At 42.2% G+C, this 26,563-nt stretch overlaps 1 protein-coding gene and 1 non-coding gene across 2 annotated transcripts; one reads left to right on the top strand and one right to left on the bottom strand.

Moving 5' to 3' along the window:
* The first annotated feature begins 856 nt into the window (after positions 1-856).
* Positions 857-26,201, top strand: LOC124059019 (transmembrane protein 255B). Its single transcript, XM_046388724.1, has 9 exons — positions 857-1,116; positions 2,450-2,589; positions 13,566-13,628; positions 15,953-16,042; positions 18,324-18,404; positions 18,562-18,647; positions 18,796-18,955; positions 22,939-23,034; positions 25,415-26,201. Exons 1-9 carry the CDS (start codon positions 1,053-1,055, stop codon positions 25,514-25,516), a joined length of 882 nt encoding a protein of 293 aa, XP_046244680.1. The 5' UTR covers positions 857-1,052; the 3' UTR covers positions 25,517-26,201.
* On the bottom strand, positions 3,162-3,232 carry trnag-gcc. The gene has a single exon. It is a non-coding gene; the product is annotated as a tRNA-Gly (tRNA).
* Positions 26,202-26,563: the final 362 nt, after the last annotated feature.

Raw genomic sequence — 26,563 nt, 5'->3', positions numbered from 1 at the left:
CTCTACAGATAAATTAAATCTCCTCTATGTGTTTATCAGGAGGGCTTCTTACACAATGATGATATATAATTTTTTTCCCAGTCAGTCAGTCATTCAGTGTGCAGCCCTCCCAGTAGGTCTCTGCACATCAGACCCAGGATCAGAGTAAGTGCACCAAGGGATGAAAAATTGTGTTAAAGGTTCTTCTAAATGTACATTTTATACTTGTGGACAAGGACCACATCATTACCACTTGACCAAATTAGAGGATGTATAGACCTGTGTTTCAGATGTTGGAACCGGGGCTAAGTAGGGCTGACTCCTCTTATCTCACTGTGTCAACTCTTCTGCCTACAAAATGATTTCCTGCACAATAAATTTACCCAGCTCTTATGTAGAGTTTCTTGTAATTATGTCCAGATGGGATGTGATGTATTACCATGACTATTGGGAGGTCACAGAGACAAGGATAAAATCTTAAGTAAAATGTCACTTGTATGTATGAACTAAAGTTTCTTGTGTAACCGCCCTCTTACCAGCTGGAAAAATATCCTCTTGTTCTTTCTTTTAACTTTCTTTCTAGTAAGTTATTGTACTTGTTCTATGAGGACATTTTTGTTCACTTTAATTATCCTTAGAGTGTCTGTATGTGTTTGATGGAGTTAATATGTTTAGCTCCCTGCTCCCTTAAGCTGGTCGTGCCTACAGGTAAACTCCATCTGTTTTAAAAACTTAAAACTTTATTGTCATAACACCAAAATTCTTCTCTGCATTTAACCCATCACTGATTGAACACACACATGCAACATGTAGTGAAACACACATGAGCAGTTTCAAGATAAGTTGTTGCTTGTTGTTGCTATGTACTAAATTATTTTGACAGCAGGAGACGCCCACATTTCCGACTGTCGTTGAATGCCGCACATGCCCGAGCATCACTCACGCAGAACCGCACTGACGTAGACCTGCATGCATGCAATAGGCGCATGTGCTGCTCAGACTCGCTGCAAGAAGATTTGTGAACCTGAATCTGGGATCTCACACTTAGAAGCTGTCGAAAGAGAGGACCTATCATGACTGCAAGGACCCAGGGAGCAACGGGCAAGGGCAAGCCGGTGCCGAAGAGCACAGCGACAGGTAATTTACTGAGAGTGGGGATGAGGTGAGCTGGTCAGGTACGTGGGACAGCAACAGGGCCAGCTGCGTTACATATTTACAATTATGTCACTCCTGTTGAACGTATTGCATTTAAATTGTTAAATTTTCAGTGCTGACTCAATATTGGCTGATACTGTGGTGTGGATATTTGAGCTTTCAGTCTGGTACTTTGCTCATTTCACATGCAGCAGCAGCAGCAGCAGCTGACACTGACACTTTACAAACTCCTCTCAACCAGAAACAATTAAGGTCATGTCATTTCGTTTTAAAGTGTATATAAACAGGGGTATTTCATGATGTGAGGCACATACATTTAGTTCATTACAAAATCTCACTGATGTCATCTTTAATTGTGTAGCCATGATGTCCTAATGACTGTGTTCATGCTTGTCCCACAGGAGGTTTCTCTGTTTTTATTTCAGTAACCATAATGAGCAGATGGTGCATGGTACAGGGTTTGTTTATGTTTAATATGACTAATGTATGTGTGATATCCAGCAAGCATATTGAGTATATTGATATTGATATATGATGTTGTAGTAATCACAGTTTATTTGTACAACATTCCTTCACATACAGTGTACAGTGGTCTTTTAGGGTCAATAAAGATATTTTTTCTCAGTTTGCACTTGTGGCGTCTGTCAGTCTAGACTTCTGTAAACTGAGAAACGTCAACACGCAGCAAGTGTATTCACATTTCGGGGCTGTCAGTGTTAATAAAGCTTTGATGTGTATTTAACAAGACAAACATAAACATCTGATGTGGGTACAGTATATCATGGGTATTAGATAAGGGGCCATAGCCTAGTGTAGCTGGACTTTGCATGCCCATTGTAAATTGCTGATTTGAGCACAAAAGCTGTAGTTTTGACAGATGTATTTTTTGCTTATTTTCATATATATATATATATATATATATATATATATATATATATATATATATATATATATATAATTAGACAAATATGTTTTTATGTTTGGCAGCAGCTATACTTTCTTGAAGGGTCATATAATGAATACAATAAGTAGTCCAATATGTAAATATCAAAGTAGAGACTTCTTCAGTGTACTGAGATGTAGACATTGTTGACATTTAAAATGAACCCAACAGAGACACAGGGTTTGGATTGTTGTTTTTTTTAGAAATTAAGTTAAATTAAATCTGTTTAAATATGTTAAATCTTTAAATCTTGTTGACCTGGATGCTGAAGTAGAAATATGCAGGCAGGCGGCAGTCTAGTTTACAATGATTTACTTGCCCTGCAGTGCATGTAACATGATTGAGGCTTTTCCTCTCTTCTTTGGGTTGCAGAGATGATGGTGAGGGTCAGGAGAGCTCTGTGGCTGGTACTGGGCATGCTCAGTCTGTCCCTGCTGCTGGTTGTGCTGGGCCTCTACACAACAACTCGAACAGAGAGCCTGAATGTGTCTGGCTACACTTCTGGAGTGATTGTAAGTTCTTTATATCTTTATATCTATGTATATGTCTCTCAATAATTCACCACTATGATTTATTCAGTGAGATGACAGATTGATATGATAAAATAAAAAAAAAAACCAAATACCAGGAAGTCAGCAGGAATATGTAAAACATATCATCATTCAGTGTGTTATAGCCATTATAAAGCTGCAATCTTTTTGTCTCGCATTACCTGCCAAAAGTTTTGCTTCACTCACTGTGGTATTAGAACAGCCATCTTGAGACAGACATGATTTTAAGTAGTCTGTGAAACTAATGGGTGACTGCCCTCTGCTGCAGTCACATATTGACTTTGAAAGATGAAAGAAAGATGAAAGTGACATATTTTGTCATTGGAGGGAACTCACTCCAACGAAATTCGTGCTCTGCATTTAACCCACCCAAGTGACATGCACACACACACAGCAAACCCGGGGCAGTGGGCGACCGCGTGCGCCCGGGGAGCAGTGGGGGTTAGGTACCTTGCTCAAGGGAATCGAACCAGGGATCCACCGGTTACGGGTCCGACACCCTAACCGCTGATCCACAACTGCCCCAAAACTTGTGCATTGGCCGGGAATCGAACCCGGGCCTCCCGCGTGGCAGGCGAGAATTCTACCACTGAACCACCAATGCTTGTGCAGTGATAACACAGACGTTTGGCTAATGTAGCCCTGTAATTTTATTTATTTTGAAATATAAAAAAGGCCACTGTTAAAAAGATGGTTTCTTTTTGTTTAATGTGTGAATGTGATTACATGTGACAAGGAAGAGTTTGAATATGATTAATTGGAGACGTTAGTATGTTAACCTGAGTCGGTTGTTAAATGTACATATGTAGTTTGGTCTTGTTTGCTTGCCGTAGAAGAGGGGAGAGTGACGTGTGGGACGGGAGAGAACCGCGGGAAGGAGAGGAGACGCGACACAGAGAGAGCGAGCTGTATGTACGAGTGTATGAGTGCGTGAGCTGATGTTTGAGGATTGAACGTGAACAACGGTTCTTTATCCTTCGGACATTAACTGTCGGTGACGGGCGACGTCACTGGCCGAGGAGCGCTGCGGAGACGAGGTCTCGTGACGAGCGAGGACGTGTTTTCCCGTGGAGTTCGCGGCTAGCGCGCAACGTTAGCCGCAACGAGGCAACGCTAGCCGAGGTGGTTAGCGGCCAGCTAACCGCAGGTAGCCCGCCGCAGAAGCTACGAGCTGACACAGCCAGCAGCCCGACGGAGGTTGACCGAAGCAAACCCTGATTTCTGGGTGGATTACACCGTGGATGCTGTCGCAGGAGCGTGGATGTGAAAGTTGGACGTGTGTCGTGAGTGACTCTCGTTTGCTGGAAACGCCATCTTCTGGACCCTAACAGGCCTGCAACGTGGGTGGGGTTTGTTAGTTAAATTAGACGCCGGCTTAGGATAATGATTGATTTGATAAGTGTGATTGAGTGTTAAGGTTCACACACACACATACAGGTTTGTTGGTATTTTGAAGTTGCCTTTGAGGTCTTGCAGTGTTGGTTGCATTGAAATATTTTGAGTGCGTATTTGTGTTGCATTTGTGTTGCCAAAGTGGGCAAAGCCCAAGTGTGTTTATTTCCCCTGACCTTTTCAGTCCTAATCCCTTGTTCTAATATTCCTTTCTTATTTCTTTAAATACATTTGATGACTAAAACCTTCTAAAATACATTTCCTGGTGTCTGTCCTGATGATTTAAAAGCATATAGTTCATGGTTAAAAAGTGCAATTCATAGATTGGGGTGATAATAAAAAACAACAGGAATCAATTAAAGAACCTGTAGCTTTCCTATATTGGATAGGGTAAAACGGGCTACATAAATGGAGGCACCGCTGGGATGATTCTATGCTGTTGCTTATGTAAATTCCCAATAAATAGTTAAAGATAAAGTGCATATAAAGGTAGCGCAACTTACTATTCATTTGATTTAAAATAGCTATCAGGCTAAAACCCAAAATGTATGCTAAAAAGTTAACAAACTGGTGTCGGGGAGAGGGGCTTGATGAAGCTCATGCACTCCTGACTGTTGTCCCAGAGAACACAGAAGTGAAAGACATTGAAGAAGTCCTGCAGACGATTAAGTGCTTCGGAGTTGTCCGCGTGAGGGGCAGGATGTTCAGCGATGCAGGAGATGAACTCCTGGTGCTCTGTGAGTGCAGAGAAAAGGTGAAAGACGCACCGTCCATTCCCCCTGAAGTCATTCCAAAGGAAGGAGGAAAGTCCTGGCCAATCTACACGGTGACAGGAATCCCTGCAGCCGCTGGAGATGATTTCAGTAGTAAACTGAGTGCTCTGCTTCAAGCTGAGGGAAGGTCTATGGAGGATGTACAGGCTTTGTACACAAGCCCAGAGCCAGCCCCCTCGTCTGTGGAATCCATAATTCGTGCCGTCGGCGACCTGCTAGACAAAACAGGGAGGCCCCCTTCTGAGAGTGGAGGATACCGGCGACTGCGTGTGTTTTCAGGTACTGTACCTACTCCATCAGGGGAAGAGCAATTCGACCATTGGATGGAGCAGGCCTACTTGATGGTGGAAGAAAGTGATTGTCCACCAAGAGAAAAACGCAGGAGGATAATGGAAAGCTTAAAGGGGCAGGCGCTTGAGGTGGTGAAAGCTGTGCGACTATCCGACCCAGATGTCACCTCAGAGAAGTGCTTGGAAGCACTGGAGAGTGCCTTTGGACTGGCTGAATCAGGGGATGATTTATATTTCTCCTTCCGCCTACAGCGACAACTGCCAGGAGAGAAACTGTCGGAGTTTGTGAGAAGATTAGAGCGCTGTTTGTCCAAAGTTGTACAACGGGGTGGTCTTCCTGCAAGCAGCATGGACAGAGCCAGAGTCGAGCAACTGCTTAAAGGAGCAGTAGATGCGGACTTGATGTTAATGCAGTTGCGACTGAGGGAAAAGAAAGACAACCCTCCAACATTCCTTCAGCTGCTGCGAGACATTCGCACAGAAGAGGAGTATGAAGCTTCTAAAGCTAAACTAAACCAGTCCGTGCGCTCAGTCTATGCTAAACCACAGGCTGAAAGCAAGTCAGAGATACAGGCACTAAGAGCTGAAATCAAAGAAATTAAGTCAATGTTTGCCACACTGACGACAAAACCAACCCCACTCACTGAAGAACGGGTTGAAACCCCCGTGGTCCCCAGACAAGACACAGAAACCAGTCAAGACCCCGAAGTAATTGCCCTCAGGAAACAAGTGAGGCAATTGACACAGAAAATGAACTCCAAACAGTTTAATGCAGCCGGGACCTCATCCACAGTGATGAATGTGGGCAGCACCAGTCCCGCGCCCAATAACCGGCCTGCACACAGCACCAGTCCAACACCCAATACCCCACCTGCATCCCACACCGCAAACAGAAGAGCCACTGATACCGTGGACTACATCTGCTACCGCTGTGGAGAGGTGGGACACATAGCCTCCAAGTGCACCAATGCTGAGAATCCAAGCAAAGTGATCCAGAAGCTTCTTGGGGCTCTGAAGAAAGCTAAAGCTAATGGCTCACCGTCCCCCAGTGCCGGGGCCCAAGTAAGGAAAAGTGCACTGGATTTCCACAAGACAACAGATCTACCCGAAGGTTTGATAGGGCCTCCGTCCTTGGAGCCGCTTAAAGTCAATGGCCACCTGTGTGAAGCGCTGTTGGACAGTGGTTCACGTGTCAGCATCATCTTCGAGTCCTGGTACAAGCAGCACTTGTCAGATGTCGAGATTCACCCTGTAAGCCAATTGGACATTTGGGGCCTCAGTGACTCCAGCTACCCGTACCTGGGCTATGTAATCATTGACATTGAGTTTCCCAAAAAGGTCGCCGGAGCTCCGACCACAATGTCAGTACTGGCGTTGATTTGTCCCGACCCGGCCGGTCCCGACAAGACACCCGTGATCCTGGGGACCAATGCCAAAGCTAGTCTCCCCAAACGGCTAGCCCAGCTGTGTGAAGACATGTCTGGGACGAATATGGCTCACACAATGGTTGTTCAAAGCACCTTCGCAGAGCCCTCAGCATCTATTAAGGGGAAAGACCCTGATGAAGTTGGATATGTAAAGTGGCAGGGCCCTGGTCCCTTGACAATCCCTGCTGGTACCAGTCATCCAGCCATTTGCAAAGTTGAGACCACTCAGCCACTGCCAGAGGAGATCCTGGTGGTTGAAGCTTTCTCTGCCACCCCCCTTCCTGCAGGTGTACTGTTGCAGCCCGTAGTCATTCCCAGTCATGCAGTTGATGCTAACAGGTTCACGGTGATTCTTCAGAATGAATCTTTCAAAGATGCCACAATACCTGTGGGGTCCATTATTGGCTGTCTATGTCCAGCGGATGTTGTGAATCACTTATCAACACAACGGCCAGCCTCTGAAGCCTTTGACATCAGCCTACTCAACTTTGGGGACTCACCTGCTCCTGAAGAGTGGAAGGAGCGGCTGAGACAGAAACTGTCTGAGAGGGCAGATGTATTCTCCTTCGATGAACTAGATGTGGGGCTAGCCAAAGGTGTGGAACACACCATTCGCCTGACAGATGAACGACCCTTCCGTGAACGCTCTAGACGCCTTGCTCCTGCAGATATCGATGATGTGAGGAGTCATCTACAGAAGCTGTTGGCTGCCGGCATCATCAGGGAATCCAGGAGTCCATATGCTTCCCCGATAGTAATAGTCAGGAAGAAGAATGGAGAAGTACGGATGTGCATAGACTACCGCACACTCAATAGTCGCACCATCCCTGACCAATACACCACTCCTCGGATTGATGAGGCGTTGGACTGCCTGGTGGGAAGCAGGTGGTTCTCTGTCCTGGATTTGAGGAGCGGATACTACCAGATCGCAATGAAGGAAGAGGACAAGGAAAAAACAGCCTTCATCTGTCCTCTGGGCTTTTATGAGTTTGAGAGAATGCCGCAAGGGATCACCGGAGCACCCGCAACTTTCCAAAGACTGATGGAAAGGGCTGTCGGAGATATGAACCTCCTCCAGGTGCTCGTTTACCTGGATGACCTGATCATCTTCGGCAAAACCCTAGCAGAACACGAGACCAGGCTCCTCAAAGTCCTGGATCGGCTCAGGGAAGTTGGGCTCAAGATTTCCCTCGATAAGTGTGTCTTCTGTCAGACCAAAGTTAAGTATGTGGGTCACATTGTGTCAGGCGATGGTGTTGCCACAGATCCCAGCAAGATCGAAGCTGTTAGCACCTGGCCGAGGCCCACAAATCTGAAGACTCTCAGATCGTTCCTGGGTTTTTGTGGATATTATCGGCGGTTTATCCACAACTACTCCGCTATTGTCCGTCCTCTGACTGAACTGACTAAGGGATACGCTCCTACACAGAAGGGTAGGAAGCCCAAGACAGGGAAAAGCGACATCTACCTGGATGAGAAAGAACCATTTGGAGAGAGGTGGGATCAAGCGTGCACCGATGCATTTGAAAACATCAAGCATCGTCTCACTAATGCCCCAGTTCTGGCATTTGCCGACCCCAGCAAACCCTATGTGGTGCACGTAGACGCCAGTCTGGCAGGACTTGGCGCCGTTCTATATCAAGAACACCCTGAAGGCCTGAGGCCAGTGGCTTTTGCCAGCAGAAAACTGAAACCTTCGGAAAAGAACTATCCGATACATCAGTTGGAGTTCTTGTCCCTAAAGTGGGCCATCGTGGAGAAGTTCCATGACTATCTATATGGAGCCCGTTTCACGGTTCGCACTGACAATAATCCACTGACGTACGTCCTTACAACGGCCAAACTCAGTGCACATGGACATCGTTGGCTGTCGGATTTGTCAGTTTACAACTTTGATGTCATCTATCGGCCTGGCAAGAACAACATTGATGCTGATCTGCTGTCGAGGATGGATCTAGGGGAGGAGGATGCTGGTTGGAGAAGCATATCGCAGTCTGGTGTCAAGTCTGTATGCCAGCAGGTTGGTGCTCTTGGATCCCCGCAAGCCTCTCCAAGATATGCAGAGCAGCTTGGAGCATCCCCTGAGTGTGTGCCAGATGTGTACGCCTTCCCTGCACGTGTGCAGCTGAACACACTGGGCCCGTTGTCCAGACAAGACCTAATCTTGGCTCAAGTCAATGATCCAGTCATTGGACCAACCATCCATGCCGTGGAGCAAGGGAAGTGGCCCGATGATGCAGAGTTTAATCCTGAAGTTGCGACAATGAAGAGACAAATGGGAAAGCTGGTCATGGAGAACGACTTGCTACACCGTGTGAGCACAAGCCAGTCTGGAGAGCAGAGTAGTCAGCTTGTGTTACCAGCTGAGTACAGACCAGTAGTGCTGAAGTCCCTTCATGATGACCTCGGTCACTTGGGAGCTGAGAGAACGACAGACATGATAAGACGCCGGTTCTACTGGCCGAAAATGGCTACCAGTGTCGAGCACTATGTCAAGAACTGCGGAGAGTGCATCCTGAGGAAAGCCCCTGCACAAAAAGCTGCTCCACTTCATCAAATAGTCAGCAGTGGGCCCTTGGACCTCGTCTGCATAGACTTCCTCTCAATGGAGCCCGACTCAAGAGGAATCAGCAACGTGTTGGTCATAACAGATCATTTCACAAGGTACGCCCAAGCTTTTCCCACCAAGAACCAAAAGGCCCTTACAGTTGCCAAGGTCCTCGTCGAAAAGTACTTTGTTCATTATGGACTACCATCACGGATACATTCTGACCAAGGGCGTGACTTTGAGTCACGGTTGATTAGAGAGCTCCTGAAAATAATGGGAATAAAAAAGTCCCGAACGACCCCCTATCACCCGCAAGGTGATCCCCAACCAGAACGGTTCAACCGGACCCTATTGTCCATGCTGGGCACGTTGAACCAGGAGAAGAAAAGACAGTGGAGTCAACAGGTTGTGCACCTGGTGCATGCATATAATAGTACTACAAGTGATGCCACGGGATACTCCCCGTACTTTCTTATGTTCGGGAGAGAAGCCAGACTTCCCGTTGATGTGAGTTTCGGCACTCAGCCTGAAGACAAAGTCGAACGTCAGCACTCCGCCTATGTCACCAAACTAAAGCAAGACTTAGATAAGGCTTATCAGTTGGCCGAAGAAGCCTCAAACAAGTTACATCTGCGCAACAAGAAGGCCTATGACAAGAGAGTGAGGTGTCAACACCTAGAGCCTGGTGACCGAGTGTTGCTTAAGAACTTGGCCTTTACTGGGAAACACAAGCTCCAGAATCGCTGGTGTGACATTCCCTATGTCGTCACAGAGAAGATGCCAAACCTTCCTGTCTACACGTTGAAACCAGAGGATGGGAGAGGCAAGTTAAAAACCCTGCACCGAGATCACCTCTTGCCTATCGGAGAGCTGGTGCGGATGCCAGAGTTGCTCAAAGATGAAGAGTTGCCCTCCAGGCCTAGAACTCGAGCACAAATTCAGAGAAGGAGACGGAGTAACACTACTGAGCACTCTGTACAACAAGAATGTGAATCATCATCAGAGTCTGAGTCTGATTTGGCGCATCCCCAACGTCAGTCCTACCGTACTTACTTGGAAGAGATCTGGCCCCGTCAAAACAAGTCCCTTTCAACGAGTCACAGCCAGATCGAAGTCCAGACAGATCCAAGTGACAGTCCTTCGGAGTCGGAGAGTTCCAGTTCCGCTGAGCCAGAGCCCCCTCCTATGAGAGAGGACCCTCCTCATAGACTTCCCGACACCGAATCTGAACCTGAACCAGTATCAAGCGATCTAGATCATAGAAGGCAGTTTAGTAGCACTAAAATAGGAGCCCCTGCTAAAGTATCTAGACCCAAAAGATCACACAAACCAGTTATGAGACTTACCTATGATAAACCTGGCCAAACCCGTGAGGAACCCCTTACGATTGTCCACAGAGGGGTCGTGATTAAGATAGGAAAACAGTAATGTAAATTCGCTTACATGATAATTCTTTTTTGTCAAATTATTTCAAGTTCTTTAAGTCCGATGAGGACATCAGACCTTTAGAAGGGGGTGAATGTAGCCCTGTAATTTTATTTATTTTGAAATATAAAAAAGGCCACTGTTAAAAAGATGGTTTCTTTTTGTTTAATGTGTGAATGTGATTACATGTGACAAGGAAGAGTTTGAATATGATTAATTGGAGACGTTAGTATGTTAACCTGAGTCGGTTGTTAAATGTACATATGTAGTTTGGTCCTGTTTGCTTGCCGTAGAAGAGGGGAGAGTGACGTGTGGGACGGGAGAGAACCGCGGAAAAAGAGAGAGGAGACGCGACACAGAGAGAGCGAGCTGTATGTACGAGTGTATGAGTGCGTGAGCTGATGTTTGAGGATTGAACGTGAACAACGGTTCTTTATCCTTCGGACATTAACTGTCGGTGACGGGCGACGTCACTGGCCGAGGAGCGCTGCGGAGACGAGGTCTCGTGACGAGCGAGGACGTGTTTCCCCGTGGAGTTCGCGGCTAGCGCGCAACGTTAGCCGCAACGAGGCAACGCTAGCCGAGGTGGTTAGCGGCCAGCTAACCGCAGGTAGCCCGCCGCAGAAGCTACGAGCTGACACAGCTAGCAGCCCGACGGAGGTTGACCGAAGCAAACCCTGATTTCTGGGTGGATTACACCGTGGATGCTGTCGCAGGAGCGTGGATGTGAAAGTTGGACGTGTGTCGTGAGTGACTCTCGTTTGCTGGAAACGCCATCTTCTGGACCCTAACAGGCCTGCAACGTGGGTGGGGTTTGTTAGTTAAATTAGACGCCGGCTTAGGATAATGATTGATTTGATAAGTGTGATTGAGTGTTAAGGTTCACACACACACATACAGGTTTGTTGGTATTTTGAAGTTGCCTTTGAGGTCTTGCAGTGTTGGTTGCATTGAAATATTTTGAGTGCGTATTTGTGTTGCATTTGTGTTGCCAAAGTGGGCAAAGCCCAAGTGTGTTTATTTCCCCTGACCTTTTCAGTCCTAATCCCTTGTTCTAATATTCCTTTCTTATTTCTTTAAATACATTTGATGACTAAAACCTTCTAAAATACATTTCCTGGTGTCTGTCCTGATGATTTAAAAGCATATAGTTCATGGTTAAAAAGTGCAATTCATAGATTGGGGTGATAATAAAAAACAACAGGAATCAATTAAAGAACCTGTAGCTTTCCTATATTGGATAGGGTAAAACGGGCTACATAACATTCAGGTTTTCCTCTGATTTTGAAACTCGAAGAGCATAATGGGCCTTCTGCGTGCCAAATGTCTCCTAACGTGTATCCACTAGAATCATGGATATGCTGTATTTGTGGTGAGATATGGGCAATTACTAATTCATCTTATGTCTTTTGACCGACTTTTGCAACAGGAAGTATTATATAACCTACAACATATGGACAAGAGTATTAGGACACCCGTCTTTATTATTGAATTCAGGCCTTTTTTGTCCAACAGCAGTGCCTGATCTCACAAATGCTCTGCTGCATGAATGGACAAAAATCCCAACTGAAACAGAGCCTTCCCAGAAGAGTGGAAGCTGTTACAGCTGCAAAGGCGGGGGGCAGAGTTGGGGGCAGAGTTGGTACTCTATAGTGTACTGTATGCTTTCAGAATTGTACAATGAGCAGGGCCATAGCACAGAGTTCTCTGCCTTGCACAAGCAGTCTGTGAGGGTTCAGGTTTAAACCTTTAAACTGTAACATAATAATTTCCCCTAATCCAGCATACACTTCTTCATAAAAAAAATACTGATGCCTAAGCTGTTAGGCAGGCTTCTTCAATAATGAGTAGAAAGTGGTCATTTATAACTGCATTACAAATACATTTCTACAAAAAAACATAAGGCCTATCAGTTCACCTGATGGAAAAATAAAATAATTTAAACTGCACTGTATTGCTCCTCAGACTAAACTGCACATAGAAATGACCTCACTTTACGTGTCACACTGACTAGTGTGCCAAAGGCCCACTGGCTTCCTGTGAGCAAAATCACTGATAAGCTCTTCAAAGTCAAGTTTTGTCCTCAGCTGTGGAGAGCAGTGCAAGGCTGTTGTAAGTCTATCCTAAGACATGGTTGAGCCCAAGTAGTTCTTGACCAGTTTCAACTTGCTGGAAAGCCATTCGTCTCCAGTAACACTTACAGAAAGTGAACAAAATGTCCTCAGGGCAAGACAAGCTTCACTAAAAAGGGTCTGTAGCTGCATCTTATAAATTGCATTAAGGAATTCGATAGTGCAAAGACGATGTGGGAATGTGGTACTATATGAATGCCGTGAGAAATATCTCCTGCATCAAAAGGCATGGATTGCAGTACGGAGATTATATCTTCTCTGGATCTTCAAGGATTCATCTGACTTCTCACTTTCTTCTCCTTTTTCCTCCACTTCTTCATCTTAAATACCTTCAGAGCTCTCTTCACGCCGGACATCATCTGCACTGCTTCCTGCCTCTGTTGAAGTTTTCAGTTCACTGAGCTGTCACCCAAAAACATGTTAGCCAATGGGGACTCATCCCTGGCACCAGAGAGGTTAAAGTTAATATCAGGCTGCAAAGCCAACAGTGAGATTAAATGTGTCATGAGTAGTGAGTGGGAAAGATGCAGAGAGAACTATTATAAAATACATGTAATTAAAAAAGCAGAAGACCAGTAATCTACATGATTACACAAATAATTTGTTTACAAAGTTTACGTTTAGGATAATTTTTTTTCTTCGGTGAGTGTTATTCCCTCTCAAATTCTTTTTTTTTTAATTTTTTTTTTTTAAATGTGTAATATGTTTATTTGATTGTATTGGCATGAGTCTGTTTCATACGCCACACCTTTGAACCCTGTAGATTAGAGTCCTTTATCACCCCTGTTACGCTCTGACCACCAGAGTTATTTTCATAGCTGTTAAGTGCTAATGTTGGCTTTTAGTTCCTTGGAATAAAAATAAGTCATAACAAAGTGTCAGTTCTTATGAAAATGAAACATTTTTTTTGTCTAACACTTATTATATTAATCATGTTATGCTCCCTGCAGCTGACCCTTGGATCGTTCCTAGGACTTCTGGGACTCTGCCTGGAAGAAAACCGCAGGCAGCTGGTATATTCCCCTGCTCTTCCTGTATCTCTTCATCTGACATTGCCACACATAAACATCCTCTGTCATAATTAATTCATAATTTTTTCCTGCTGCATATTCGGCCATGAGTGAAAAAGTGTAATTTGGCCAAGAGACACACATTATGTGAGGACACACCACTTGTGCTGCTCTGCAACATGTATGAGACAATTTTGGGTTATCCATTGTGACACCAGAGAAACGTTACATCCATCACATTACCAGCTACATTATTTTGTGTTGTCACACAATGATAAAATCTTTCACTGACACTGACACTGACACTGACACAGCTAACAAAATCATTGGAACTGATGAGAAGCTGCTTTAGTCTACTGAAGTAAACTGCATGTGTGCCGTGCAACAACGAATCAGTTTGACAGAGTACCCGGACTGCCTTAGCAAACATTAATTCAGTTTGATTACGTGGGTCTGTTCCTGATTAACGAACGTTCAGTTTCTCAAATGCAGAAAAACTGACAGCTACAAATGAGAATCTAACATCTGGTTTACATTGTTTGGTATCAAATATACAAAGTGTTTGTGTCATTTTATTTAATGAACTACAGCACATTCACTTATTTCAGACAATCAACAACTGCAGTAGAAGTAAAAGGACTTTTTTTTCTCTCTATAATACACCACCAAATGAGGCAGGTCCTCCCAAGGTGAAGTCAGCCTATGCAGATTTGTAAAGCATACCTCTGCTGATCATTCCTACCTGCTAACCACACACTGAAATGAAAAAAAAATCTAACCTGCACTTGTTTGACAGCATTGGAACAGGAAATTAGATAATTTGATTTCTTTCAGCTAGAGGTATTTATGTTGTTGCTGACATTAAATATGCGTGCCTGCTGTACTTAATTAAATGCACGGGCTCGTTTAACTGTCCAAAAGTCAATCAGCTTATCACATGTCATATCTCGGTCAAGTATTTGTGGTTCTGTTGAAGCAGCTCTGTTGTGTGTCGCAAACCTTTTCCACGTGACACTGCATATATGGCTGCAGTCACTCATTTTATAGTTATATAATTATAGTTATATATATAGTGTTATATTTGGTCTAGAGTAAGGCTAATATACATGGTGTTTCTAAAGAAGTATTAACCCCTCATGGAAGTATTCATGTTTTATTGTTCTACAAAATTGAATCAGATTTCATTTGATGTGGCTTGTAATGTCAAACACATGCCTACAATGAGAGAGAATTAATCACAAGTATAAAAGATGAAAGAGACCTATATGTTTATAATAAAAGTATTCACTCTCTTTCAGTAGGACATACCAAAACAATCACTGGTGCCGCCAGATGGTTTTAATTAGTTAGTTTTAATTAGTTGAATGGAAATCACCTGTCAGATAATTTTACCCGGAAGGTCAAGCTTTTGGTGAGTTAGTATTGTGGCAGCATAAGAAAGGAAATCACAATATATCACTGAGACACTGTATCAGTAACTTTTCAGACCCCAGAGATTCATTCCTGTTTTGATTTTGGTGACCTCCTAACACCACTATCAGAAAAAAATATCTAGTATTAATCACTAAATATTAAAATCCAGTAGAATATTATGAAAGCATGAACGCTCAAGCAGCTCCAAGTAGGAGTGGAAGAGATCTGAAATGTTAAACGAAGGTGGTTGGATGCTGTCAAAACAATGTCAGTGTATGTCCAAAATGTTGAACACAGCAGATCGTCCTACTCTCAAATCACATAAGTGCATTGGTAGACTCCTTTGCTGGAGTTCTTGGACAGTGTTGGTCTCGCTTGGATCTGGTGTCATGTTTTTATCCCTTTTAGCGGTCAGATAAGTTTCGTGATAAAAACTCACTAATGTTTAAAAGTAGAATTTTCATATGTCATATTCAATTTATTCCAGTGATGGCATGTCTTCAGGATGTGGTAAATTGAAATTGCGATTATTGAAGAGCTGTAATAAAGGAAAGATACACTGCGAGTTCGGTGTGTAGAAGTCGCAGAGCGCTAACAGCTTCTTTCAGTCTCAGGTAGGCGAGAATAATATCATGAAAGAGTCACTATTTTAAACAGATAGGACTGCTGTTTCTGTTCTGAGACTGGTATCTACAGTGAGCTCAACGCACTGCACTTCACCCTACATATACTCACATATACATTAAAAGTAAACAGAAGCATATGAAAGAGAGGTAGGAAGCCTGTCCATATTGAAACACTGGAACAAAACAAAGCGGTCACCATGCTGTTCAGAAATGTGGATGGCATGCATCTGCTGGAAAGAAAAAAAGAAGCTTTTCTCTTTTAAGCTTCTTTCTTTGTTTGTCCTCCAGCTGACGGCTGCGATTGTCTTCCTCAGCTTTGGGATCATCACCTCTTTTCTGTGCCTGGTGATTGATGGCGCCTTTATTGTCTTAAACATGGTGAGTTATCCGCACTTGCCTGTGTGTACTGTAACACTATGACTGTACTGGGCGATTAAACAAAACACTGATAGTAGATCATGAAGACACAATAAACCGCTGTGGTAGCCGACTTGGACCCATTGGCAAGCGGTATGAGCCAGCATCAATCTGTCAGCAATACTGGCACAATTTTGTCCATGAAAAGTTCCCACAAATTATAGCTCTGTTTTTAAATTATTCACCAGCTTTGTTTTTTGTTTTTTCAGTAAGTCAGTCACCAGTTGTGAAATCATAATACACACCATCAGAGTAGTGAAGTGCTGAAGGAAGTCCAGCTGCCTTCAGCTTAAAGCATTCAGACATCTGATGACTGGGGTGACTTCACATGCAGTTACTGAATGTGACTGAGCTGCCTCCCTAAAATGACCCACAACTTGTAGTTTTTACAATACAGATCAAACTTCTTTTTTGTTTTGTTGCAGATTAAACAAATGTGTTAATTAGTGAGCTTTATTGGCTTCTGCAGGTGGGCCTAACTTCAGATTGACACGAGAGTGGTTCATCTCATCTAACTGATCACTGCAGGAGACCACATTTCCCAAAATGTTGAACTGTATACAATTCTGTTTCATAATAGCAATTGTGCAACTTTCCCGACTTGTACAGGCAGAGGCAGACATCAATGTCAGGCTCCTGGGCTTTAACTGGGATTATATTTTGATTTGACCAGCCGAACCCATGCTGCTGCCTGTGCGTGGATGTAGATGGATTGAAACTATGTTACAGAATGTGATATTTGCTGTTGGTACATTCTTGCCTGAAACTACTGCAAAGCAATGATCAATGTTTAAGGTAATACATGATTTTGTCACATGACCATAAATGTCATACAGCAAAACAGTTTCTTGGGAAGTTGGTTAAACAATGTGGTGTAAAGAGCAATTGTAGTCAGAACACCTGATATTCCCTGAATGGTTGTACAACAGTTCAGCCTGCTGTCATCAGGCTGCTGGTTTATTTTATCTATACAACCCAAAGCGCATTACATTACCACAGCAAATACAAATGTAAGAACAGAATAGAAAAGTAAAGTAGCAATGGTGCCATAGGAGTGAGTGAATTCTTAGCTGGAATGTATTTCTAAAGAAATGTTTGCAGTAGTTATATAATGCAATAAAATCAGGTGAAGTTTTGGCAGTATGTTTCAGGCAGAAAAGCAGAGACAAAATAAACCCAAACAAAAACACGTGCACACACCCTGGTTGGCTTTCAGCTTGCAATGCCTGTGTGTTATACTATACTGGTTTTAGCTGGTTCAGATTATTGATCTTGGAGGGGTACCAGGAATTGCTTTGTGCTTCTTCTGATTGGTGACTTCTTCTTGGGTCATCCCTCAACACTCTGCACAGTACCCTCAGGTCAAGGTGACATAGCCTCTATTAATGCGTAAACTGTGATTTGACCAAATGCCAATTGTTTAACAAGTTTTTTATTCATTTTTATTCTTTTTCTTGGAATGAATTGTCAAAATATTTCAATAATTTAACAGTGTGTGTGGTTCTTTATTGTGATAAAAGCAAACTTAAAAATAGAACTGAAAGCAGTACAGAGTGGTGAAATGAAAGGGGAAACGAAAACTAGACTTTGACTGATTGTAACGGTAAATGCCACCAGTGCTCTTACATGAAACATGATGAAGAGATATGAGAGAGAGAAGAGTTATGAGTGCGAACCTCCCTTTAAGAATAAATTCTAGTTACTGTAGTTAATGTGTGAGTCTAGTCACAGTGTGGTAAATTATGATGATCAAGAGGTAAAAGCACAACATGTCCCATCTTAAACATATTCAAAACGAGATAAGGATTGCATATCCCCGTTTGCACGGGCCTGAGTTCCTTTTCATACCATATATATTACTAAACCGTATTATTCCTTCCTTCCCTTCTTGCTTCCTCCTTTGTACTGTAACAAAGAGATGTAAAATGAACTTCATCAGTATTTATTAGAACATAAAGTGGATATTTCCAACAATGATGGACGTTAAGTCAAGGACAAAGTCTTATATGTTGTATCTCATAAAATATTTCAAAATCAAAGATGAAAAAAACACTGTGACTGTGACTGGTTCCAGAGGAACTACTACTATCACACATGGCCATTGTCTTGTGTAATTTATCTCATCTTATTTTGTTATTATATTTTTTTGTTTTTATTCTTGACAAAAATAGTTCAGCTTATTTAAACCACAACAACAAAAAAACCTTTGGATTATATTTCTACACATATTGTTTGTTGCCAGGACATGCGTCCACTGAAAGCAGGGAGATGCCAGTACTACAGCAGTGGCAGTGGCTACATCTATGAGAATTTCTACACCTCTGTGAGTAAAGAAAATCTAAACTGATGTTTACAAGCAAAACATTGTGCTGAGACTAATCAGGAAAGTTCACATGTTATGATCAGGGCAAGCATGACCAGGTCCAGTTTGAGATTGTGAGATGCAACACCATTTTCTCCCCTTGCATTTCCTTTTTCAGGTGTTGTGCTGGAGTCCAGTGGAGTCTTGTAACATGACAGTGCGAAGTGGGACCTGCTATTGCTGTGACCTGTACAACTGCGCCAAGTGAGACATCAGGAAGCATTGAGATATAATAGTATCTCAGTGTGTTTTAATATTGTCAATTTGTAAACAGACCACACCCATCATCTGCTCATCATTAATTAGTTCATCAAACATTACTAATAAAAGGAGGTGTTGTTTTGTTCTGCAGTGGAGGCTACCTCAGCAACTACTACGAGTTTGTTGGAGTACAAAGCTGTGAGGAAGTTTTCACCCTGTATGTTTTGATTTGGACGCTCAGCAGCCTGAACCTGGTAGCCTTCTTCACAGGCATTTTTAGCACAGCTGTACTGGGCAACATCAAGAAGTCGGTAAGACACACAAACACGGACACAGACTTGGACACATATTTACAAAAGGTCCATGTGTTGTGTGACATGGCACATTTAGACAAGATTAGAAGCAAGTAACTCAGCAAACATCTCACATAAAACACTGTTAACATTAGTTTTGAAATTACTTTTCCATGATTTCTGTGTTTAAAGCGGTGTTCATTGATTTTTTACCATTAGGAGGCAGAAGAACTCCAAAGGCCTGAGCAGATTGCCTAAATTCATGTCATCCAGACCGAAAGTATTTGCATACATTTGTGACTTCCACTGACTGCGAATCCATTCATGCATAATTTATTTTTCACATTGTCTGAATGTAGTTTTGTGCTAACGCCACCCCAGAGTTGGCTTATTTCCTCAATAGTTTGGCTAAAAGCATAAAAGCAAGCAGGGCACCAAATTATGTGGGCAGGTACACAAGCACAAGCTGCTAAAGTCAGCTCACATATTTATTTCACACGTTAAAGATGTATTTTTATTTTTATGTTGTGTTCTGTTTATTGCACTGCCTGCTTTGCTTGGTGTCGTTCACCTTGTAGTCGTGACAATTAATACCTCCGTAAGGAGAAAGAACTTCCGTACACTTTCTCAGATTGGATGCTGGATGCTGTTTGCTCAGACTGTTTGAGGGGTCAGCATGTAGTTAGATTGAACTTCTCATAATGTGAGGAGGGAGGGATCAGATTGCGATAGGTTTTTTCAGTTTTTATTAAGGAGGAATCACTTCACTTTATTGTACAGCCAGCTGAACTGTGGTTAAGATTGAAATGACAGCCAGAAAGTCAATGGCAGGTCATAGCCAGTCAGCTGTACTACAAAGAAGTCTGCCAGTAAAAACTGATAGCGTCCAACCACACCTTAAACCCTTAACCTTCCTGACCTGAAGCCATACTCACTTACTGTTCAGCACACTCGAGCTGTGCATTGAAAAATGGATAGAAAAGAGAGGAGGAAGTGTGAGGATGTCCAGAAAACTTTGTCCAGATTTGGCTCTGGCTCAGGATACAATGTAAACAAGTTTCCAGACCTGTCAGTTGGTATCATCCCACTGTGATCAGCTGACTGTGAAAAGACAAGTGAAGCCGTGGGCTTAGGAGGGGCCTTGAGTTCATTACAAAGATGTCAGAGACAGTTACACATGAACACAACCTTTATTCTGACCGGCTGTTAAAGCCAAAGAACTTTGTGTCCGAGATGTCACTTACACCTAGCACACAGCATATCACCTAGCACCAACTCAGCTTTATTCATCCACAAAAAATAAAAACGATTACTCAAGCCTACACTGGCTGCATATTATAGCAAGGGCAGCGATTTAGTTAATTTATACATCACACACTAGGCAGCAGTGGGTTCCATTGTTTCCATACTGTCACTGTGCATTTACTGCCTGACAAAGTGTCAGCCAAGAGATAACATCTCTAAACAACACAGATAGCAAATGGTGAAACAGAAGCAAAGTGAATGTAGTTCAAGCTCAGTTTCATTATCATTATTATTATTATCATTATTGTCAGACCTTGCAGAAATGAAATTAATTTTGCAGCAAGACAAACATGAAACTGTCCCACATTTTTGTTGTTGTTGCTGTATTACTTCTTAAAGTTTGCTTCTAAACGTAATTGTCGCCCACTCATTACAGCCTGCAGAATTAAAAATTGCTTATTGAAATCGGGTTATGTAGCTGTTAGTGAACGAAGTCAGTTTTCCCTGCTCCTGCAGCCAAAGCCCTGACCTTCTCCCCCACCCTGTAGTGAGAGTATGGACTGATCGTGTGTATCAGCAGGGTTCCCCGGGACTGTCTCTGCGTGCTAAACCATAGTCCATTAGCACGGCTTTTCAAAAACATCCCTTCACCCCTCCACTTGTAGCATCCGCTTGTAACACCATCAGGTACATGAAATCAAAGACATTTTCAACATCAGACTCTTCCAAAAGACTCCAAAACCATTTGATCTTTGCTTCTAAATTGTATTGGGTAAGATCTGTTTTGCAAGCTTATATCACTTTGGGTTTCAGTTTGAAAGGATATAGTGACTTTTGGGGGAAATTAGGTGTTACTTACCAAAATAATATGTGGTTGAGCATAGATATGTCCAAATGTAATAATAATAAGATCTGACAGAAAGTGTTGTGAGGCTTTGCACCAAGGCAAGGTCACTGAGAACAGAGGGAGCAGAATGAAATTCAGTGGTGCCAGCTTCTCAAATGGAAGTTTTGGCTGCTTTCCTTACCTTCTGTTTTCGTAAATTGAACGTCTTTGGATTTTGGACGGCTGGATTGACAAAACAGCAGTTTGATTATGTGAAGGAAAATGTGATTGGCATTTTTCACTAACCTCTGACATTTTATAGGCCAAACTTGAGAAACATTTTTTTGTTTGATTTTGTCTGTACCAACTCTGCCTACTGACAACACCATAGATTCAGTGGGTTGGTGGTATATGGAAAGCTCACTGAGCTGACAGAGGTCAAATGGATCGGGTCTGAATGAGTCCAGATTCTGCAGGAGATGCCACGAGACCACACAGCCTCTCAATTCCCTTCACTGCATGCAATCAAACTGCTATCTTTGCATTATATTACATAGAATGTCTCCTCAATGTAAACAGGATTATCTGCAACAAACAGGGATGAGACTCCCTGAACAGTAATAATTCTCTCAGTTATCTTTAAATCAGTTGTTTTTCTGTGTCCACGTTCTTCAGTTCAGCATGATTCAGTACTATCAGTCATTTGTTGACTCCTCTGTGTAAGACTTTTTAATATCCCAAAAGTTTTCAGATCTGTAGGAGTGGCAAATGATTATCTGGAATTTTACAGCATGCCACATACCTTTGAGATGATCAGTGGTCATATAAATATGATTACATTAATTGCTTTGCAGATGTTTTATATCTTTTTGCCTGACCTGGCTGCACTAGAATACACAAAAGACAGGGGAACTAACAGTTTGTAAAATTTTGAGATTTGCAGTCTCTAACAGTTGTGGATTTAACCTCTATCACACTGCAGACAGACCACCCAATAGCAGACCAAAAACAACAGTGAAGCCCAGATCCATCAGTGGTTTTTGCAGGGAAGAATGTATGCTGCATTAAAGGAATGACCTGATGCTGTTAGTCACTAAGTGATAAGTGTGCCTAATGTGCCTGTGCTGTTTCATTCTCTCTTCACTATCAGCTGTTTGACTTGCTGACTGGTAAAGTCGAATTATTTTCATGCAGGTGTGCAGTGCTTCCACTATACCTGACACTTATTAATGCTCTGCTGATGCAATCATGCCAGCGAGGTTTGCTCCCACAGCTCCCTCCACCCACCCAAACCCCTTTCTTAAGAGCCAGGTTTTTGTTGATTTAAATGCTTTCAAAGTACATATGCTGAAATCATCTCAGGCCTGAGAATTTGCCCATTCATGCAGTAGAGTAGGTTCTCCCTTGTGAGCCAGGTCCTGCTCAAGGTTTCTTCCTGTTAAAAGGGAGTTTTTCCTTGCCACTCCTCCACACCAAACCAAACAAACAACCGTGTCCTTACTTTGTAGCACCTTTTACAATCAAATCAAACTGTTGCCACAAAGTTGGAAGCATAGCATTGTCCAAAAATCCTTTTTGCTGCTTGGATTCTTTTGAGAGTCCCTTCAAACTCTTTGTTATGAATAAAAAGTGACTGAACTAATACTGTTTTAGTTATCAAGAGTATGGGATCACAATTTAGATTTGTTCATATTCTAGTCCTAAGTTAAAGTAAACGTGATGAGTCAGACTGGCATGATGTCCGTTTGGCGTGTAAGCAATACCGACTGTGCTGGCTGCCCATGATGCAGACGATTATGGGCAAAATAATGTGATTAGACTGTGTAAGACTTATCAACAGACCATCTAAACCAGCTTCATTACTCTTCTGTAATGTGACTGTGTTATTTTTTCTTAACATGATATTGTATTTCTCTTTGTTCTGTACCAGAGGAGTGGCAGCCCTGCAACCGAGTCCACAGCATCTTCCCCTACAGCTCCTCTGCTAATGGACGCCAACACACACACAGTTCACCACCTCCACCCAGTCAGTATGCTGTCAACACACACACACACACACACACACATACAGCGGCAGCAAAAGATACTATTACAAACATATGTATGTGTGCAGTCTAGTTTTTCCTAAATTTTATCTCTCTTTCTCTCTGGTTTCATCTCTGCCTGTAAAACTAAACATTTTGCAGTCACGACATGATGCAAACCGTCTCATCTCCACCCTACATCCATCAATTAAAGATCCCATAGAGCATTTCCAGTGTTGACTGAAGAAAACCATGTATATCCAGGAATTGCCCCACTAATGTCACAGTAGATTTGAATTCAGAACATAGTTTGGATGCTCCTTGTTAGTCTGATGATGGATGTTCCTTGTTAAAGACTGAACAGGGTCATAAAAACTTTATGGTCAGTTCTTGTTCCGGTCAGTGGTAGTTTTAGTTCAGATTTGTCTAGTATTAGAATTAGTTAGCAATATGATTATTTTTTCCGTTTACAGAAAAATTCCTGAAATCAAAGTAATAACATCTATTCGGCTTACAGTTTGATAATTATACTTACAATTAAAATGACTACAATTATAGTTGTATACTGTGGTTATACAGTGAGTGGTATATTTTATGTATGTACTGTTTTGGTTAGAGCAAGGTTTCATCTTGAGTGTGTGAATGAAAAAAACCCACATATGTATCTAGTTAAAACATTTATTATGCACTATCACAACCCTTTTTTTCTGGAGTTACAACTTGTTTTTAGACATGTAATGCTAACTGACACACATCAGGCTTTTATGAATTCCAAATTTAAAGGCTATGTGCCTAAACACAGGCAGCTGCTTCAAATGTGAACCTGACCCACAGTGAACCTCTAACTACTTCGTTCTCACTGAGGATCACAATCCTCCAAGGCCAAATGCAATCATCATCTTGTTTGTTCAACTGAAAACAGAGCATAGCACTGAAAATTTGAACTTACACCTTGTGCGGTTTTGTGCTAGAAGGCAAAGTTTGGCTGCAGGACCATGGACATGACACACATCAGTGTCCACTGTCCCTTACCAAACGATGTTCCCCAGTTTAACAATTAAGTACACCATTGAAGAGAGGAGGAAGAATACATGGTTATGTGAGATTTGCAGGTTTCAAAAACATTTAAGTTGGAATCTTTAACATTTTCACAAAGAAGTCAAGTAAAAAGTCCCCACACTGGATTCACACATACGAGGGATTCACTGGAAATAATGCAGCATGTAATCCAGTAAACTGTTCACTCTGCTGGTGCCATATCTGAGCTGTATTAAGTTGCTGCTAACACTAACTCAATATTTCCTACTGCCACGACTTCAAAAGCATTGCCTGTTTTGCATTCAAAACAACTGTACTTCTCACACTATGTGTGGCATGAATTCAGACTGCAGTTATTACTGACTGAATTCTTTATTAAAGCAACATGCTTGGTTGGCTACACTGTAAACAGATATACCAGCTGCTCTTCTGTTGAAATCTCCACAGAGCATGATGAATAAAGAAACACTCTATGGTAAGTCTTGTATCAACTTGACCTGTAACTGGCCTATAAAGAGATGCGCTCCTTTGCTATCTTGTCACAAAAACAAGCCAGAAGCAGTTATCTCAAGCATATTTCAAGAAACTGAGACATTCCAGGGTCTCCTAATCTTTAGGATTGTGCCTCTTCTCATGTCCAAGAGTACATGAAGGCATTATATTTTATCAGCTTTGCTTGGAAAGATCCACCCTACTCTACCTCTGGTTGGTTGGTTAAGTTTAGGCATGAAGAGTGAGACTGGGAACTACTTTTAAATATTTTTCTACAACAGTTTTTCATACAGAAAACAATCAGCATTTTTTACACAATAAGAGTGTGGAAAAAGACCGAAGTCTACGCACTTGACCACCCACATTTTATTAATTGATTTGGTTGTGCCATTTCAGTCTTGATCTGCGTAATACATGTGTTCAGCATTAGGAATGCTGTATTTTTGTTGTTTTTTATAATTCTCAGTAAGGCTGTTTACTGGAATTCACATCAATAGAAAGTAACCAGTGGTAGAGTGTGAAGTGTTTATTCTTGATCCAAAAGAGCAATTTGAAAAGTGAAAACAAGTGAGATGTGATTGGATCTTTTTTTAACTCAAAACTGATCAAAGGAAGGTTAAACCAAAGAGATTTAATTTATTTATTTATATTTGATCCTTGGCAACAGAAACACTCAGTTTAAACTCTACATATGGACACAGTGTTGAAAGCTACTGAGAGATCACACATATGTTATGAATTATCAACAACTGTCGTGTCACCGTACCGACGATTGAAGCATACGACTTGAAGTCTGTGGTCAACTTCTTTCTTTGTTTCCCTCTTTTCTTTTGTCCTGCCCTGCTCATCCAGACAGCCTCGGTGTATTTCCCTCCAGCAGAAGGACCAGCTGCCCCACAGAGTTTTCCCTCACCGTTGGGTCCTCACACAAGTCCAACCAGGCTGCTGCCTTAGAGCCCACAGGCTCTCTGACTGAGCACCGCCAGAAACATCCAGCAACATCAAAAAATTACTAAAGAAATGCAGAAAAAACCCCAAGGGACAAACAGATGCAACATTGTCATAATAATAATGATAATAATTCTCATTGTTATTATTGTTGATGTTGTGAGGAAGTGAGGAAGTACAGCGGGTACTTATCTAAAAATCCCCTAATGGACGTGGGAAGTTTCATGCAAAGCTTCCTGCAACTTTCAATTATATACAAATATTTTGAAATATTTTGCTATATTCAGAAACGTAAATGTGTTAAGTTGTAAAATGTTTGTTAATAGATAAACTGCAAGTTCTCATTCAATATTATCGAGGAAGTCTGAAACGTCCACAAGTTCTCCATCTTATCTTAGCCTCCAGACATTCAGATCCTCCTGACTTAAAGTATGCTGTGTGTGCTTGGCTCTGAAAAGGCCTCTCAGGGTAATTAACCATGTCAATGCTCAAATTCAGCATTCCTCCATATCAATAAATTTCTACCACTGTGGCATTTTTACACAGCTAATCTTAGTCTGACGAGCTGGTTTTTGTGAAAAATATTAGGTCTGTGTGTAATTTTACTGGCATATTTATGTGGTATCACCTATGCACGTGTGTGTGTGTGTGTGTGTGTGTGTGTTTGGTTTATGTCATGTAAGGCCCCTCAAACATGTGATTTACAAACATGCATGTAAGTTTTATTTTACTAACTGTCAAATATTTTTGTATTCATTACATGGGATCAATCACAAAAATGCATTAAATCAATGACTTATCAAGACAGAGTAGTCTGGATTTTTGAAGTCATCATATATGTGGTAGATAAAATAAGGTCTAAAAGGCGATGGATGAAGGATGATGTTCACCTTGGCTGTTTGTTTCTTATCTTGTGAGAGGGGTTGTTTAAATGTCACATTAAACTCAAATTCACCTTTTACATTTATAGTGCTGACATCTATATATTCTGATTTGAGTTGACTGTGACTCAAAGTGATGTTAATTGCATCAGCTGACTGCACATTTAAGTTT

The sequence above is a fragment of the Scatophagus argus genome, chromosome 5 (genome assembly GCF_020382885.2).
Source record: "Scatophagus argus isolate fScaArg1 chromosome 5, fScaArg1.pri, whole genome shotgun sequence".
NCBI classification, from domain to species: domain Eukaryota; kingdom Metazoa; phylum Chordata; class Actinopteri; family Scatophagidae; genus Scatophagus; species Scatophagus argus.
Note: the sequence above shows the minus strand (reverse complement) of the source record. Positions and strands in the feature narration are given on the sequence as shown.

Bases quoted from the DNA above. Each gene is read 5' to 3' on its own strand.
- LOC124059019 (XM_046388724.1), top strand. From the start codon at position 1,053: ATGACTGCAAGGACCCAGGGAGCAACGGGCAAGGGCAAGCCGGTGCCG. The intron at 13,629-15,952 runs GTATATTCCCCT...TTTGTCCTCCAG, and splicing joins AAGAAAACCGCAGGCAGCTG to CTGACGGCTGCGATTGTCTT. The intron at 18,648-18,795 runs GTGAGACATCAG...TTTGTTCTGCAG, and splicing joins GACCTGTACAACTGCGCCAA to TGGAGGCTACCTCAGCAACT.